Below are 11,578 nucleotides of genomic sequence, written 5' to 3'. Positions count from 1 at the left end.
ATCCTCTGGTGGCAAACCGTGAGTGTTTGTGGCTTTTCTTCATTTCTGTTCTCACACCTGTGAAACCTTTAAGACTATCTGGAGATGTTTTGATAACCCTAAAGGCCTCTGATTTATTTAAACTCCAGAAAAGAGGAGGGAAAATGCAAATGAAGAAAATCAAAGATTGCAAATCTCGTTGTTTTATGATTCAATTTTAAGCAATTATTCGTTGATTTCTCATCTACTATCTGTAAAACATGAAAGAAGGACCTTAAAACCTGATATGGAGAATCAGGAAAACTTTAGGCTTACTGCAGTTTAAACTAGATATAAAGCATTACCTGCAATAATAGAAGTTTGAATGATGTAAGCTAAATGTGGCCCCTAAAGTTACCAGAGCAGTTACTGAAAATGCTGAAGCTGAAAGCTTGCTAAAATGTTAGCTGAGTGCCAAATTAGACAAAAAAAAAAAAAAACGTAAATATGTCCAAATTAGCCAAAAACTGCTAGCATAATGCTAAAAATGTTAGCCTAGCGGGCTGCACGGTGGCGCAGTGGTTAGCGCTCTCGCCTCACAGCGAGAAGGCCCCGGTTCGACTCCCGGCTGGGACCTTTCTGTGTGGAGTTTGCATGTTCTCCCCGTGCATGCGTGGGTTTTCACCGGGGACTCCGGCTTCCTCCCACCGTCCAAAAACATGCTTCATAGGTTAATTGGTGACTCTAAAATTGCCCCTAGGTGTGAATGTGAGAGTGTATGTGTGTGTGATTGAGGCCCTGCGACAGACTGGCGACCTGTCCAGGGTGTACCCCGCCTTCGCCCATCAGTAGCCGGGATAGGCTCCGGCACCCCGCGACCCCGAAAGGGAAGAAGCGGTCAAGGAGATGGATGGATGGATGGATGTTAGCCTAGCTCCATATTAAGAAAAAAAAAGGAAACATGTCTATTTTAGCCAAAACGGCTAGCATAATGTCAAAATGTGAGCTGACCTCCAAATTAGCAAAAAATAAAATGAATAAAAAAAGGAAAGAAAATGTCTAAATTAGCCAAAACAGCTAGCATAATGCTAAAATGTTAGCTAAACTCCAAACTAGGGGGGGAAAATGGAAACATGTCTAAATTAGCCAAACAGCTAGCATAATGCTAAAATCTTAGCTTGACTCCATATTTGTCTAAAAAAAAAAACTGAAAAAATAGTCTAAATTAATCTAAAAACAGCAAACATACTCCTAAAAATGTTAGCCTAACCCCAAATTAAGAAAATAAAAAAGGAAACATGATTAAAATTGGCCAAAACAGCTAGCATAATGCTAATATGTTAGCTAAGCTCAGAATTAGCCAAAAAAAACAAATGGGAAACATGTCTAAATTAGCCAAATAAACAGCTAGCATAATGCTAAAATCTTAGCTTGACTCCAATTTTGCCTAAAAAACTAGAAACATGTCTAAATTAGCAAAAAAAAGAGCTGGCATGATGTTAAAATAAAAGCAAAATGCCAAATCAAACCCAGTAGTTGTTGAACATTTCAAAGTTTGGATGGTGTCTCTAGTTTAAAGTATACGGAAGTTCAAAAGTTTCAAATACCGCAATTATTTTGAATGGATTTTAACAGTTTCTCATTCCTTTCCTATGCCGCATATTTTGCTCAATATTTCAAAAATTATAAAGTTTATGAATACCAAAAGTACCAACAGTAATGTCCTGAATGAGCTGAACGTTTTGATACCAAGATTGATGAAAGTGTACAAAGAGGAGCGGGAGAATCACTACAGAGTGAATACTTACTAAACATTCACACAATTAAAAAATAAAACAGACTCATAACAGTCCAGTGACCTGTTCCGAGTGAATCCAGTACCTGGGTCGACTCCTGGACGGATGGACAAAATAAACACGAGTTGAAGTATTTGAAACTTTGAATGTGAACGTCTGGAGAAGTTCACAGCTTTGCTGCAGTTTCAGAATCTTTTTTTCGTTTCTTGTAATTTGTTGCAGAGCAGCCGTTCATTCCCCCGCTGCTAATTTGAAATCATAAAGCAGTTCTGGGCCCCTCAGCCGCTGAAGTATTGATCAACCATTAACAAAGCGGCGCTGGCTCTGAGCTGCAATACAAACTGCCATTATGACCCCCCCCAGCTACTCCGACCTCAGTAATTGCTCCAGTTTGAGCAAATATTACCCGACTTTCAAGACCTGAGACGCTGTGAGGTCTGTGTGTTCAGATGGAGCGCACTGATAAACTGATTTTAAATCTCTATCTGCTCATAAACTCATTTTACTTTACCCCCCGTCTCCTCCACAGCGCCTACTCGTTCCACGTCAGCGCTGACGGGCAGATGCAGCCGGTGCCGTTCCCCCCCGACGCCCTGCTGGGGCCGGGCATCCCGCGCCACGCCCGTCAGATCCACACGCTGAACCACGGCGAGGTGGTGTGCGCCGTCACCATCAGCACCTCCACCCGCCACGTCTACACTGGAGGCAAGGGCTGCGTCAAAGTGTGGGACATCAGCCAGCCGGGGAGCAAGAGCCCCATGGCCCAGCTGGACTGCCTGGTGAGGAACGTTTGTACCGTTTAAAATCCTCCGAGCGAACGCCGAGTAAATCCGCTGAATCTTCATGTGTCCAACCAGAACAGAGATAACTACATCCGCTCCTGTAAAATCCTTCCGGACGGGCGGACCCTGATCGTGGGCGGGGAGGCCAGCACTCTGTCTATCTGGGATTTGGCCACGCCCACCCCACGCATCAAGGCGGAGCTGACGTCGTCCGCCCCCGCCTGCTACGCTCTGGCCATCTCCCCCGACAACAAGGTGTGCTTCTCCTGCTGCAGCGACGGCAACATCGTGGTCTGGGACCTGCACAACCAGACGCTGGTCAGGTGAGAGGAAAAAAAACACAAACTGTCTTTGACGTCACCACCCCTTTGACCCCCTCACTGGCGGAGCAGCTGCTACCTCCCCCTCAATCTCCCCCTCTGCCACTCTTGTCCGACTTTTTTCAAAATGGCATCTTTCTGTTGGTTTCATCTCCATAGCAACCATTTAGTTTGTTGGTCGTCTGGGGGTGACGGATAGATTGATGTCATTTTTAGAAGAATCAGTAAAAGTACATTTTGGGATTTCCTTAGCAACGGAGGTTTTTAAGTAGCCACGCCCACATTCCTGATGTGTTCATATCGTATGTCATATTATTTCGTTCAACTTTAGCCAAGGAATCATGTATTACATTTTCAAAAAAATGTTCGAGCAACAAAGAAATACTTCTTGGGCGAGCTCGCCACGCTACTGACATCAAAACTTAAACCTGCTAAAACCAACATTTTCCCAGTGATGCTCGAGGAGTTTAGATTTGTAGTAGGTACTGAAGGTGATTCGCTTGGAAAATTCAAGATGGAGGCCTTTCCCCGAGGTCAAAGTTCAAGGAGGTTTTGGTTCCAAACTGAAATTTTGTGAGGATTACTCAAACAAAAATGTTTATTGTTCCATTTTATGGGAAAATGTGAAAATTTCACACTTTGCTACAAATTGGGCACCAAGTCGTAGGTCCTGTGGCCATCCCATAATAACTGTTTTTTTTCCACTTTGAGCCCTATAAAATATTTGGTCCGAATTCATTTATTGACAGTTTTCTTGTTGTAAAATCATCATATATCAAAAATACCATTTTAATCAGGTACTAGTTGTGTACAATCTGCTCAAGTTGTTGTTTTTCCTTTATTAATAACTTAATTAATATGCAATTTTGTGTGACTCCACAAAAAAACAATAATACATTTTTTCCAAAGTGTGATTTATTTAAAATATTTCTTTAAATGTTTGAGCCAGAGCAACTGTCATTTTTGAATAATTATATGATCACAACATTTTTGTTTTTTTACACACACCAAAAAAAAAAAACATTTCTATCCATGCTAATGTTCAATTGTATTAACACAAAAACTACATTTATAATTTTTATTGTTTTTTATTTTGTCTTAATACAAAATGTAACTTTAATGAATTATTTTTTATTTATTTTTGGGTGAGGAAATTGTTTTAAGTGCTGTCACTGTAACCAAATGCATTATGGGAGATGCAGTGCAAAAACTGATCCTGGACAACTTCAGTACTTCATTATTTTGTTCACTTTTTCTTCCTTGGATCCTGCAGGAAGCTAAACCGCTAAACACGAACTTTAGCTGTTATTTTGGCTGGAACTGTGAGACTTTATGAGAACAAAATCGTGAGGATTTTAACACCTTTTGATTGGTCAGACTGATGACAGGATTAATCCCCCAAGAATGATTGGTGGAGACAGTTGGAGGGGCGGAACTTTTCCAAAAAACAGTTAGCTGTGGCTAATCATTCAACCGTCATTCTTGTCAAAAAGTATTTTTTGGAATCAAATAAATACAAAGAAAATGTATTTTATGGTCTTTTATAATCTATTCAGAGTTTTGTCAGAGCCTGTTTGGATGAAAACAGCTGATATCCTGAACGTCTCTCAGGTTAAAAACCTGGACTAGAGGATGAGTTCTGTTCTATTTGACGCCTGCAGCAGAACAGAAGCAGACTCTTGAACCTGCAGGTTTCCCGCTCTCAGACCTCCCTGTTGTCCTCCTGCAGGCAGTTCCAGGGCCACACCGACGGGGCGAGCTGCATCGACATCTCCAACGACGGAACCAAGCTCTGGACGGGAGGCCTGGACAACACGGTCCGCTGCTGGGACCTGCGGGAGGGCCGGCAGCTGCAGCAGCACGACTTCACCTCACAGGTACAGAAGAAACCGGTTCACCGGCCAGCAGGTCTGAGGAGATTTCACTCACGGGGTTTGATCTAAGGTTGAGGTTTGGTTTTGGAGAAAACCTGAAAAAATGCAGATCTGGTCCGGTTTTTGATTCCTGAAACATCCAGGAGGATTCAGCAAAACCTGCAGGGTTGGAGCTGCAGATGCTCTTATTTTATTTTGTAATTTTTTTATTTTATTTAAATTATAATTTAAATAAATAATTAATAATTACATTATTTTATATATATATATTTATATATATATATATATATTATTTTTATATTATTATATTGTTTATTTAATTAATTAAAATATTAATAATTTAAATAATTATTTATGCAATTTTGTTTTGATTCCTGAAATGTAATTATTGCAGGGGTGTCAAACTTTATAGAAATCAAAACAAAATCCAAAGAATAAAATCAGAAAGCAGAAGTCATTTCCTGAAATCAAAATGAAATAGAAAAAATAAACAAGACAAGAAACCAGAAAAGGTTGGACTTTTATTTTGTAATTTTTTATCTTTTTTAAAAAAATAATTTATGGAATTTGGTTCTGATTCCTGAAACATTCAGGAGGATTCAGCAAAACCCGCAGGGTTGGATCTGGACGTGCCTCAAGGTGGAAATGTACGGTGGCCCTGAAGTTCAAAATACTCAAAAACATTTTAAAGATCGCAATAACAATTAAGAAAACTATCAAAAACAGAACTTTTTAGAAATCAAAACAAAAAATAAATACATTTTGTAATTTTTTTTATTATTATTTTTTTTTATTTATTTCTGAAATGTAATTATTTGTTTTTCTTTTTCACTTCCTTTGATCTTTAAAATGTGTTTGCATTGAATGTTTTGCTGTTTTGAACTTCAGGGCCACCGTAGAAACGTCTCTCTGTTCTCCTGAGACTCCAGTGAAGCTCCTGAACATCTCAGAAGTGTTTTTGCCTTCACTCTCTTCTACATTCTTATTTTGTTTCAATCGCACACTAGTGTGTAGAAAAAACAACAACTTTTGTCCCTCCAGCTGCACAGCTGCGACGCCTCCTCGTTTTTCCACACAGTTTGCTTTTCCTGAAATCAGAAAACAATAAAACTCTCAGTGGAGTCGCATCAGGTCTTTTGTCTGTCGCAGCTCTTATTTGTATTCACAGTCCTCAAAGAATACACTTCCATACCTGTGTTTTGCTGCTTTATTGAGTACAAATCCTCACTTATGCTCGGTTTCTGCTTCATAGCGATCGGCCGTGACGTTAATCACTTTGTGTGCTGACTGAATAACAGGATTGGCCGATTTCACTTTTACTTTTCAAGCTTGATATGAGATTGTCTTTTTTTAATAAAGCTATTAATGGATATCTTTAAGAATCTGTTTTAGTACTATTGTTGAGACGTGTTTCCCAGAACGTCTCCTCCAGTTAGTCAAAGGAGAAGAAAAATTCAGGAGGTTGAATTGATTTTATCTGTTGGGAGAAAAGATCTGAGGCCATTTTCTCTCTCAGTCTGAGTCGAGCAGGAGTGTGAAATCAAATCGCACAAGAGGCCGAAATCCAAAACACAAATTAAAGATTTATTGAAAAATCTAAAACTGTAACTTTTTAACATAATTATGAACTAGATATATAGCATTACCTGTGATAATGTTAGTTTGAATGCTGTAAGCTGAATATGGCCACGAAGATGCTGAAATCACTGAAGCTAAAACCTAAAAACGCTGAAGCTGATAACCAGCTAAAATATTAGCTAAATGCCAAATTAGCCTAAAAAACAAAAAAAGCCTAAGTTAGCCAAAACAGCTGGAATTTTGCTAAAATATTTGTCAAATTCCAAAACATCCTAAAAAAGCGACTAAAATCCTAAATTAACCAAAGCAGCTAGCATGTAGCTGAAATTTTAGCTAAACTCCAAAATAGCCTAAAAAGCAAAAAAAAGCCTAAATTAACCAACATAGCTAGCATAAAGCTGACATATTAGCTAAACTTCAAATTAGCCTAATAAAAAAACTGAAAAATCCTTATTAGCCAATTAGCCAAAATAGCTAGCATGTAGCTGAAATATTGGCTAAACTCTGAAATAGCCTTAAAAACTTTAATAAAAGCCAAAATAGTCCAAAAAGCTAGCAGAATGTCATAATAACTTTAAACTTTACTACACTCTGACAAATTGACTATTAAATGAGTTGTCGACTATTTTAGTCGTCGATTAGTCGACTAATCGTGGCAGCCCTCGAGTTTTGACCTCCTCCTGTTTTTCCCGCCGCCTCCCCTCCTGCAGATCTTCTCTCTGGGTTACTGTCCGACCGGCGAGTGGCTGGCCGTTGGGATGGAGAGCAGCAACGTGGAAGTCCTGCACGTCTCCAAACCCGACAAGTACCAGCTGCACCTCCACGAGAGCTGCGTCCTCTCCCTCAAGTTTGCCTTCTGCGGTACGAACGCCGTCCACGCCCGTGCAGCGGCGCCCGGCCGGCGCTCTCTCTGCTCCTGCTAACGTGCGGTGCTGGTTGTTTTCAGGAAAATGGTTCGTGAGCACAGGAAAAGACAATCTGCTAAACGCATGGAGGACGCCATACGGAGCCAGCATATTCCAGGTGAGGGCGCCGCGTGGAGCCCGACCTCCACGTTTAAACTCTGACAGTTTCTACAGCCCTACGATCTGGTGATGAGGTCACCAAAGGTCAACACATTGCAGATTGTTTGGGTAACCTGTAGGGAAATATCGATTCCGCGATATATTAAGATATATTTTGCGATACTTCTGTTGATTTAAAATGTATTGATGTAATCAAGTTTATTCAAATAAAACACGTGTTGATATTCAGGTAGAGACTTTTAAAAACATGAAAGTGTTTTGAATATATCGCGATATGTATCGTATCGTGAGACATTTATCGGGTTACGTATCGTATCGCCAATACTCTAGTAACCAGTACATTATTAAAGTGGCCCTCTATTGTGGGCGGGACTGTTGGCATGCAACCCCGCCCTCTTTTCCCGCCCCGTTACTGAGAGCTCGGTTTTGGCCCCGCCCAGAAGATTTCCTTCATAACAAATACGATCTTTTTCAAACTGCATTTTTTTTACTTCTCTTGATTCACAACAACTGGGATAAAGAAAAACTCAAAAATGCAATTTTACAATTTTTTAAATATATGTTCTTTATCAGGAACCTCATTTTCATTGGAGTTAGTCTTTAACGAAGTACAAGATCATCATCCTCTCCTTGAATTCCTAAACCTCCATCCCTCCAAGCCAAACCCTGATTAGTCTTTATTTTTTCATCCAAATACCGTATTTTCTGGAGTATAAGTCATGTTTTTTCATACTTTAGCCAGGGGTGCGACTTATACTCAGGAGAGACTTTCTTATCATTTTTTTTCCATAAATAGGCTCATATATTTGTTATTTTTCCAGTAAACATCAGTTGTTTCCTCTAACGACCACCAGAGGGCGCTGTATCTGAGTATTCGCTACTGATAAGGGCAGAAGAAGTGTTGTCCAAAACAAACATGGAAGAGAAACTGATCGTTTTCCTCTTAAGTTTTGATATTTCTCTTATGCAGATCAAAAGATTAGTATTTTTGGTTTATATTTATTTATTTTTTTAGCTACGCTGGCCTTGGCGGGTTTGTTCTGAAACGTCAGATTATTCTACCAAAAGTGCGACTTATACTCTAAAGCGACTTATACATGGTTTTCTTCTTCTTGATTTGACAGTTTTTTGCTTTTGTAACTTAAACTCTGTAAAATAAATTAGGTAACCTTGTAACAAACACGGTGGAATGATGTTTATTAACAGAAAGAAAAACTTTGATTACATCCAACAACATGAATCAATAAACTCGACACATTCCCTAACCTAAAAACTAAAGTTAAATTTGATCATCCGCCTGCATTAATTCATCAAAGTAAAGCAAAAACAAAAACTTATCAGTAGGAAAAAGTATATATTTTAGGGTGTCCCTAACTTTAAAAAAATGTGACGCTCGCCTGAACTTCAGAACTCCAGCTGCTGAACTCCTGTTCACACTTTGAAATGATCCCCAAAAACCTCCAACTTCAAGAATCCATAGAAAACACATCTTCCTCCTGCGTTTCCCGCTCCCTCTGACCTCAGTTAATGAGGGGGCGTGGCCTTCTCCTGCGTGTTCAACCAAGTATTTAGAAACAATCAGTAGAATCTCTTCTTTTAATTTAATTCAGCAATTAAAATATTCAAATAGCTTTTTTTGATACTAGGAAGCCAAATAAACAAAATAACTTTAGTCCCAACCGTCCATCCCTGAAAATATAAATGTCAGACACCAAACTCTAAAGCAGGAGACGATCAAAGGTAACAGGAAACACGGAAATAATATCCAAGGTGACTTCTGCACAAAACACACACACACAGACCCCCCCCCAACCCACACCCACCCCCACACACCTTTATTTGAGGACTATTGCCTCCTGCAGATGCAGGGCTGCAGTATTTTTAGCAGAGCCGGGACATCAGGGTGTGAATGAACCCAGAGGAAGGAGATAAAGCTGAAGATGAGCCTTTTGTGTGAGTGTGTGTTCTGTCATTTCTGTGTGAGCTGCAGTGGGCGGCGGCGGCGGCGGGGTTGGCGGCTCTCGTCTCCCCCGGTGGACTGAACGGAGGATGTTGGCTATCTTTTGTTGTTGTCCAAATGCCAGGCGATGCTGCTGCCAAACGGCGCTCTGCTGTCAGCGCGTTACACAGAGCTGCTCTGTCCTCCTCCCACTCCCCGCCGCCGCCGCCGCCGTCCTCCCCGTCTCTTCAAAGCCCAACTCCTCTCCTGTTCCTTCCTCTCCTCCTGCATCTCCTTCTATTATTGTCTGTGTACCCCCCCTTCCCTGACCTTGTCTTCTTGTTTATGGTCGTCCTTTCCTTCCTCCATGTTCCTCCATGTTCCTCCACGTTCCTCCGCGTTCCTCCATGTTCCTCCATGTTCCTCCACGTTCCTCCACGTTCCTCCATGTTCTTCTGTGTTCCTCCACGTTCCTCCACGTTCCTCCGTGTTCCTCCATGTTCCTCCACGTTCCTCCATGTTCCTCCACGTTCCTCCGTGTTCCTCCATGTTCCTCCGTGTTCCTACACGTTCCTCCGTGTTCCTACACGTTCCTCCGTGTTCCTCCACGTTCCTCCACGTTCCTCCACGTTCCTCCGTGTTCCTCCATGTTCCTCCGTGTTCCTACACGTTCCTCCGTGTTCCTCCACGTTCCTCCACGTTCCTCCACGTTCCTCCGTGTTCCTCCGTGTTCCTCCATGTTCCTTCTTAACTTTTTTCTTGCTCACTTGTTCTCGTCTTCTGACTTGACCTCCATCTACAACCACAGACGTGTGAATTCAATCGCAGTTTCTGCAGCATTTAAAGTGTCGACCAAACCAGATTAGAATAGAATAGAGTAGAATAGAGTTGAGTAAAACAGAGTCAGGTAAAATAGAGTAGACCAGAGTAGGATAGAGAGTAGTAGAGTGGAATAGAATTCAGTAAATTAAAATAGAATAGATTAGAATAGAACAGAGTAGAGTAAAACAGAATCAAGTAAAATAGAAAAGGGTAGAGTAGAAAAGAGTATAGTAGAGTAAAATAGAGTAGAGTGGAGTGTAGTAGAGTATAGAAGAGTAGAGGATAGTAAATTAAAATAGAGTAGAGTAGAATAGAGAAGAGTAGAGTGAAAAGAGTAGAGTGGAGTTAATAAAGTAGAATAGAGTAAAATAGAATAGAGTAATATTCACATGATATAATATGTAGGTCATGTGAATACAGTATTTCGTAGGTCTGTGTTGACAAAAGTCTCAGTACGATATGATACATATCGCGATGTATCCAAAGATTCTACCAGAACACTTTTCACTTTCCAGTACCCATCCTGAGTAAAAATAAAGTAGAATACGTCTCATAAGAACAGAAACCGCGAGGCTGAATGAACATTTAGCACAAACTGGTTCTTAAGAGACAAATCGATAAAAGTATCGCCAAGAAAATATCGCGATACATTTCCAGATCGATTTTTCTCTGCACCGTTGGTATTTAGGATATGGAAATTAAGTAAATTATGTATAAAGGAGATTTGTGTGTACATGTGTAATTATAACATGTACTTTTAGCTACGGCAGTAAACTTGAATTTTGGGTGTAGTGGGCGTAAGAATATTAATGATAGAAGATACGGGGTGAGAATATATGTATATTATATATGATTTTTCTTCTTCTCACTTTCAGATTTTTGTGGTTTTTATGCTTTTTTATTTTGCTGCTCTTTATACGTTTTTCAAAATGTCTTAAACAAATATTTTTGAACTGGAACTTGAATAAATAAATAAAAGCCAGTTTGTCAACAAGGTGGTAAAATAAAGATATTAGAAGAAAAAATGCATCAATAAACACAAATGTACATATTTCTATGTGTACATGTACATAAGTATGTGCTTAACATGAAGATGTCAGCACAGTAAATCAGGACACCTGGTCGGGTGTTGAACACGACTTTTACCCCAAGAAAGAAGCTGTTTTTGAGTCTTCCTATTATAAATGTTCAAATTAAATCGAATAAAACTTTATTTATAAAGCCCTTTTCCAACAACAGTTACGCAAACTGTTTTGCTGAGTAAAAACAATCCAAAATGTAACTTTAATTTCCATTTCTATTGATTTTTTTTAAAGTGGAAACCTGACTTGATAATTATTATTAAAGAAAATTAACAGTTTCAAAGATATAATTTGATCTTTGCTCATCAAAGTGTTCCGATTTTAAAGGTTAGCATGCAAACAGGCTTTTAGCGTCGCATATTTATGACCGAAAATTGAATTTCAAAATAAAGGAGTGGGACA

General features: G+C 39.8%; 1 protein-coding gene across 6 annotated transcripts in view; it reads left to right on the top strand.

The window, feature by feature from the left end:
* The window catches only part of tle2b (TLE family member 2, transcriptional corepressor b), a 154,269-nt gene that overhangs the window by 133,519 nt on the left and 9,172 nt on the right, over nucleotides 1–11,578 (top strand). For all 6 annotated transcript variants that reach the window (XM_024278858.2, XM_024278859.2, XM_024278862.2 and 3 more), the window contains 5 exons: nucleotides 2,284–2,533; nucleotides 2,612–2,859; nucleotides 4,586–4,733; nucleotides 7,019–7,169; nucleotides 7,255–7,331. In XM_024278858.2, coding sequence (XP_024134626.1) covers nucleotides 2,284–2,533; nucleotides 2,612–2,859; nucleotides 4,586–4,733; nucleotides 7,019–7,169; nucleotides 7,255–7,331 — 874 coding nt within the window. The remainder of the gene's footprint in view (nucleotides 1–2,283; nucleotides 2,534–2,611; nucleotides 2,860–4,585; nucleotides 4,734–7,018; nucleotides 7,170–7,254; nucleotides 7,332–11,578) is intronic.

The sequence above is a fragment of the Oryzias melastigma genome, linkage group LG4, assembly GCF_002922805.2.
Source record: "Oryzias melastigma strain HK-1 linkage group LG4, ASM292280v2, whole genome shotgun sequence".
Lineage (NCBI taxonomy): Eukaryota > Metazoa > Chordata > Actinopteri > Beloniformes > Adrianichthyidae > Oryzias > Oryzias melastigma.
Note: the sequence above shows the minus strand (reverse complement) of the source record. Positions and strands in the feature narration are given on the sequence as shown.